This window comes from Galeopterus variegatus, unplaced genomic scaffold, assembly GCF_000696425.1.
Source record: "Galeopterus variegatus unplaced genomic scaffold, G_variegatus-3.0.2 Scaffold5133, whole genome shotgun sequence".
Classification (NCBI taxonomy): domain Eukaryota; kingdom Metazoa; phylum Chordata; class Mammalia; order Dermoptera; family Cynocephalidae; genus Galeopterus; species Galeopterus variegatus.
In genome coordinates this window covers 97,100-104,349 of record NW_007731244.1, presented here as the reverse complement: position 1 = coordinate 104,349, position 7,250 = coordinate 97,100, and the positions used below count along the sequence as shown (strand labels likewise).

The window sequence follows — 7,250 nt, the reverse complement described above, 5'->3', positions numbered from 1 at the left end:
AGTCTATTTACATTTGTTTTACCGTTTGAAAGTCATTGTCATTCCATGAGGTACAAGAAAACATGGAATGAGGAAATTGAGTACTTTATCCTTTGTCATAATTATAACCACAAATAAAAATTGCAACATTAATCCAAAATAGTAAGACCAGCTTTCCTGGGAGCTTTCAGAAGTTTAAGTAATTTGAGTGGAAACATTTAAAAACCAGCCAAACCAGCAGATAACTTAAATGTTTACGCTAAGCCACTGTAGGCATCAGTTTGGGCTGGTTCCAACTCTTGGCTATTGTAAAGAGTGCTGCAATGAACATACCTTCGACTTGATGATTTCCATTCCTCTGCGTATATTCCCAGCAGTGGGATAGCTGGGTCATATGGTAGATCTATCTGCAATTGTTTGAGGAACCTCCATACCATTTGTGAAATCCCCCAATTTTTAAATGTTGCAGTTAAAGCACTGTGTGGGTTGAGTAGCATTTCTGTATTAAGGCCACTATGTTTGGTTGTACCCTGAACAAGTCAGTCACCCAGTAAAGAGGTGGGGGTGAAATTCTGACTTCTCAAGAAGGAAAAGTGCTGGGCCTGCCTGGAGAAAAAGGTGCCTTTTCCTAATTCTCACAAAGGTACTACATGCACAGTGGCAACCCCGCTTCTTTCCAACTTCTGGATTACATAACAGCACTACAGTTGGAGATAACTTGTGTGCCATGTATCTACAAGGATGATCTTACAACTGCTAGGCCTTTTTATTCTTCTAGCAATGGCAGAGGACTGCACTTAGCCTTCCTATTTTGCTTAGTGATATCTGTGAAAGTCTTTAATGTGCTAGGAGTATGTGTTAACTGTCTATAGTGATGTGTATAATACACATGTGTGAAACCCTAATAATTTATGATGAAATCAGGGATACACCAGCAAATGCTTTTCTTTTTATTCAGCTTATATAATGTTCTAAAAAACCTTCCAAGATTTTGGAGAAGTTATTTGTAGAAGTGGGCTGGGCAGGGGTACATGTGTTACATGTGTTTAAATTTGATAGCTAAGCATGTCCTCACATGTGGAAGAAAACTCCTGTAACGCTGCTCTTCTCAGGACCCTCCTCCTAGTCGAAAAACAAGCACACACAGGGCAGAGAGCACCAGAGGCTGGGAATAAGGAAACCAGGTTTCTAATACAAGTCCTGCTATTACCTAGCTCTGTAGATGTTGTTTCGGTTTTTGAGAAAATTGCTCAAGTAAAATACATGGTTATAGAAAAGGATTAAGACTTTTTAAAAATTAATAAAAACTGAAGTACCAAAAAAATTAGCAGTAAGGTTTTCATCCAATAATAAGAGCACACAGTAGATATTATTGGCATACATGGGTTATCTGGGGACTCTATAGCTACAATAAAAATCTAATTATGGCACAGAAATATGCATTCTGCTTCCAGTGATACTCCATTGCTTGTTACTTTCTCAAAATTCTGCTTTATTAACACTGGCCCAGTAGGATTTGCTATAAATAGCTTGTCTATGATACAAAGTATTAATTGCTTTTTTTTTTGTTTTTTTTTTGTCTTTTTTCGTGTCCGGCAACGGATCGCAACCCTCAGCGTCGCGCCCGTACCAGACCGGGACCGGCAACGCGATCGCAACCCTCGGTGTTGCGCCCGCACCTCACTCAGCCAGTGAGCGGGAACCGGTCTGTATGTGGGATCCGAACCCTCGGCGGGAGTGCCACCACGCTCCCAAGCGGCGCACTGTAGCAGTGCGCCACCGGGCTGGCCCTTAATTGCTTTTTTTTAAATGTAAACATTCATTTTTTTTTTTTTACATAAGGAAGACGGTGGGGGGGAGCAGTGGGAGAACCACAAAGAGATAGGCTTTTTTTTAAATGTAAACATTCATTTTTTTTTTTTACATAAGGAAGACGGTGGGGGGGAGCAGTGGGAGAACCACAAAGAGATAGAGAAGAAAAAGAAAGCATCAAATGTATGTTAAAAATTAAATAAAAAGATGTTTACTACCTAGTCTTTCTACAACCACTTTAAAACTATTTTCTTCAATTTATATTCATGTGATTTTACAGCAAAAAAGGTAAGCACATGTTTTATTTCTTATCTACTAATCATTTAACTTATCTGCTAATAATTACCTTAAACTAAGGAGCACTGAGAAAGATAATGAGATATGACATATACGACTTTAAGAGTAGATGTAATAAACATGAAAATCTGTATATCAGTGTCTTAATTTTATTTGCAGACTTCTGTTGTTTAGTAGGAAAAACCAGGGCTGCCACCCAGTGGCAACATAAGTTTTTAAATGATTTTAAGATTTAAATAATTTTTAAAAATTCAAAATAAAACAATGAAGTAAGGATAAAAAGCTCATAAATCACACAACCTCAATTTTACCATCAGTAATTCTGGTGTATTTAATGTCTATTTATAACATAGCAAAGAATGGAAACATCCATATGCTGAGGCAGTATTGGGGAAATTTTTGAAAATATATGATTTCCTACTATTTACTAAGTTATGTGGTTTTAATAAGTATTTTCAATTAAAACATTGATGTTTACTTTGCTTAAATTTAAATCTCCAGAATTAATAATGGGAGAGAAAGCTGTGACCATAAAATACAACTGGTTTTCTTCTGTGGCCTACAGAAGTAAATTCAATACTTTACAGTGGCCTCTCATGCATACACCCAAACTTAAACAAAAAAGTTTAAGATTTAAAAAATAATTTTCTCTAACCATGAGCACATTTCATTTTTTCCTCAGGTATAACATCAATTTTAATGTCTCAATGAACAAAACTCAAAGCTGAAGGGAGAAAATGAAAAGAGGAAATACTATCCCTGACAATTACTGTCATTTAGGGAGAAAAAACCCAAATGTCTCACTGCTTCTTATTTCCCCAAAATCTGGCCATAACTTATTTCACACTGGCATAAATATAGCATGTCCTAATACAAGATGCTTTGGTGAAATAACACTGGTGGGAAAAAATAACACTAGAACATCCATTTACAGTTTTAAAAGCTAAATATCTCAAAGATCACTTTGTTCTCTTAAATAACCAGATGAGAGAAAAGCACCAAAAAAATTGAGAATTTAGTAATTTTTGTTTCCAACAGTTGTAAATTAAAATTGTACCAGATATTTTCTAACCTATTTCCCACCTGTTTTTGAGGACAATTAATGAATTTTATTAAATACAACATACTTGGTATTTACAATGGCTTATGACAAACACAATACCTGAAAGTAATTTCTAATTTTGCATTTATTATTGCTATTTAGTCACAGAAAAGATTAACACTCTCCAAGAAATTTATTTTAGCATATGCCATATATAGATATAATAATTTTATATGAAGAAAAACCATGGCAAAACTAACAGGGTGCCTTTACAAGGAAATAAAGGAAAGGTAGTAAAGGAATTCTCCCATATAAAGACTTCTGATCTGCATTATTTGACTTTTTTCAAAATACAAAACATTAATATGAGAAGCAAAGAGAAAAACCGCAAAGAAGAAAATAAAACAAAAGAGCAAGGATAAGGAATTGTTCTATGCAGATGCATTGCATACGTAATATATATGTATGGGCTGAGTTATAATAAAAATACTATGTATTATAGTCAAGTCTCATAAAGAGTTAGAAACAGCAATTTCCAATCAAGCACGATTGGACCAACATTTTCTCAGTCTTCAATTACATGACGAATTAAAGCTCTGTAGCAGTCAGTTCTGGTCAGCAGTATCATGATAAATGCTTGACAAGATATAACTTTTCTCCTTGTTCACTTGTAAAAATTGGTGCCTTTTTGTAATGTTCTACAAGTTCTTCCATGGTGCTGAATTTACGCTGCCCAATGCAGTAGACAGTCTCTTTTAGTTGGACTTTAAAATGCTTGTTTTTCCCTTGTGCTTTCAGCGATACTGAGAAATCATTTGGCTAAAAGAGAAAAAAATATTTAGTAAACATTTTGAAAGCCAACTATCAGCATTTATATATTAAACTAATATATAACAGCTAAAATTTGAGCACTTACTAAATATTAGGCACCATGCTAAATTATTTACACAGATTATTACCTTTATTCCTCAAAACAAACCGTTTTTACAAATGAAAAAACTGACGCTCAGAGAAGCTAACCTGCCCAAATATCATCTATCTAGTTAACAACAAAGCCGGGATTCAAACCCATGTAGTCAAGAGTCTCTTCCATCTACAGCACCCATAGCCTAACACCCACGGCAAATCCTTTGGTTTAATATCTGAAGCACGAGACCTATTTTCTTTCCAGTCAGACTACTGGAGAAACACATGAGAAAATACAAGCCATCCACCCTGTTCCTCTTCAATTTGTAGCTAATAGTAGCTGTAGAAGAGATAATACTCTAAATTCTCAAATGTGAGGTACACACAAATGAAAATTAAATTCTAACGAGAGGCCACAAACTCAAATGCCTACAAGAGCCAAAAGAGTGGCGTAAACAAATGTCGTGGTGGAAGGGTGGAAGGACAGAGGGAATGACAGTGTATAGCCAATCTAAAGGAAGTGGCCACTTCTCAGCTGTGATTATTGCCTTACAGGAATACGGGCTCAATGCCGGCAGGTCTTCCAATCTTAAAATGGAAGTCTGAATTTTTACAATAAGTCTCCCAATATTTAAGTATCAGCAATAAACTCAAAGGTTTAAAAACAATTGTGCAGTCCAAACAAAATGTGCCTACTGGAGACCTCTCTACCCTAAACATTTTATTGCTAAAAATAATGGTATATTTGGCTAGTATCTATGCTCAATACCTATAAGAAAATACATAACATTCTGCAGTTGGGCTTTCTTCTTAATTAGGTGTTTCTTTCTGTTTTTTCTTTAACCTAACACTCTTCTGAACAGTCTATATCAACTCCAGAAACCTCTTTTTTATACAGTTACTCTCAAAGTTTCAAACAGTGGGCCAGATCAGGAATCAAACAGAAAACAGACCCCACCATTCTTCTCTACTGCCAACCACCTGCTCTTCTGAGGTGTTAGGTACAGGCCCCATTTTCCTGAACTCCACATCAGGAAGTCCCATTAATTTCAATCTCTCTCACTCACACACCCCACATTTTCTTTCTTTCAACCTTTTGTACAATTATACATTCATTTTTGTACAACTACATTCACACAAAGCCAATACTAATCATGATTTGATAGGTGAAAAAGTAGTGGTACCCTTTATCAGAGAAAAAGAAAGGCCATTTTGAAGGAAAATGAGTGTTACCAAATTCTAATATCCTAGACAGTGCCTAAAAGAAACCACATAACTATATTCTTCAATTTTTATGGATTTATAGTTTTACTAGTACTGCAATATAATCCACCTTTTTCTGCAAATGCACTTCAAATACAGCAAGTATTAAAATAGGTTTTTGAGGTACATAATAAAGTATATTCCAACTTCCAAAACAACCACTGAAGAAACTTAAATGTCAATTTTTTTTAATTTAGAGATTTATGTTATAAGAATTACAGTTATTATCTTCTTATACATTGTATCCAATAGCAATTTAAGAAATGTTTTCCTTACATTTAGTGGTAATGTAATCTACTGCATTATTCTACTCTCAATGGAGAAGCCAAAGTTCAATTTTCTCCATTTTTCAGTTTAATGCAATGGAAAATATTCAAGGAATGCAAAACCAACAGAACAAGACAAGTATCCAGTGTAGTATCACTGTTGCACCTATCTTTTATTCAAAATAGATAAAGCTGGAAACAACACTGACTTTAGCTTCAGAACATTTATGCTTATGTCCCAGCTTACTACCTGGGTTAACTTTAGGGAAACCACTTAACCTCTCCAATACTTTTTAAAAAAAAAAATACCCAGAGCTCTATTTCCATTTATCTCTGAAAATCAACTTACCGAAGATTCACTATCACGAATGAGGAAATCCCCTTCATGCCCTCTTTCATTTAATGCCATTTCTGCTTGATGCCTGGTGACTTTGCCATAATACCAAGGATTGCCAGCAAACTTTCCAGTGAGCGAAGGCCTAATGTAATCACACTGTGGAGGTGAGGGTTCCAAACCTGAGGTTAATGGATTACTCTGCATAATGGTAACATAGTTTTTTGGCACCAGTCCAACCATTCCATTGATCTTCCTGCATTTCCACCACTCTGGGTCATTTTCAGGTTTTTCAATAACATCCATTACATCTCCTTTCTCAAAATTAAGTTCTTCATCATTGGATGAGCTGAATGGGTAAAGAGCCTGTACCACATGTAACACTTGCCCAGTATTTAGGTTACTGACAACTGCTGCTAATTTCTCTGATAGAGAACCTACGTGGTCTCCCAAAGGACTGTCACCTTCTTCAGTTACATAGTTTGAAGGGAACCATCCAATCTGTCCATTGTAGCTACCCCGCCACCAACCATCACTGCATTTCTCCATGACGATCACCTTCGTCCCTTTTATCAATGATAATTCATCTTCTCTCTCAGCCATGTAGTTAAATTTCACATAAGCAGGCATGTTGAGGTCATAGAGACGTTCCCCTGGGTCAACAAAGCTATCATCAGCAGGAGATGCAGAATCTGGCACACTAGGTTTTCTTTTCACTTTTCCAATGCCTGTTTAAATAAAAAGGATAATGAGAAGAGAATATAAAACAATGATTACCAAAAAAACCGCCTCAAAATACTAGTTTATTCATTATTAATAAAGGGTCTTCAACTCCATATAGCTTCTTTTGAAGCCTTTAAACTTAAATAAATTTCTATGTGGTACACTCGGCTTTTTGGAAATGAGATGCAAATTCTCTTTTCATAACCAAATAAAGACAACTTCAGTTATGACAGTTTATCTTTTCTCTTGTCAAAAGCCCTGAAATTACATAACATACATAAAGCTACATAATTACAAAGTTGTCCTAAATTAATGGATTTTCTCTTAAATGTAACTACAGATTATTTTTCTCATAGCTACAGCCTAAAAACCTGCACTCCTCTGTCTTAGTTTATTAACCTAGATTCTACAATTAGATATATACAAATAAAACAGCTTAAATTAGAACTTGATATGCATTATGAAATTATAGTTATGTCTGGGCCATCTTCCAATTTGCTTTCTTAGTTCCCAGACTCAGGTAGCTCTCTTTACCTCATGTTAATTTTAAAATAATGTTATTTACTTTTTTCTCTCTCCTCACCCCATTCACATGTAACTCCACAAGGGCAGGGATTTTTGTTTACTT

The 7,250-nt window shown here is 35.4% G+C and overlaps 1 protein-coding gene across 2 annotated transcripts in view; it reads right to left on the bottom strand.

Annotated features, from left to right (window-relative positions):
* Positions 1 to 2,219: 2,219 nt before the first annotated feature.
* NCK1 (NCK adaptor protein 1) overlaps positions 2,220 to 7,250 on the bottom strand; it is an 83,994-nt gene continuing 78,963 nt past the window's right edge. For both annotated transcript variants that reach the window (XM_008588971.1, XM_008588972.1), the window contains 2 exons: positions 5,915 to 6,627; positions 2,220 to 3,949 (listed from right to left, as the gene is read on the bottom strand). In XM_008588971.1, the coding sequence (XP_008587193.1) occupies positions 3,755 to 3,949; positions 5,915 to 6,627 (908 nt within the window). In that variant the 3' untranslated portion in view covers positions 2,220 to 3,754. The remainder of the gene's footprint in view (positions 3,950 to 5,914; positions 6,628 to 7,250) is intronic.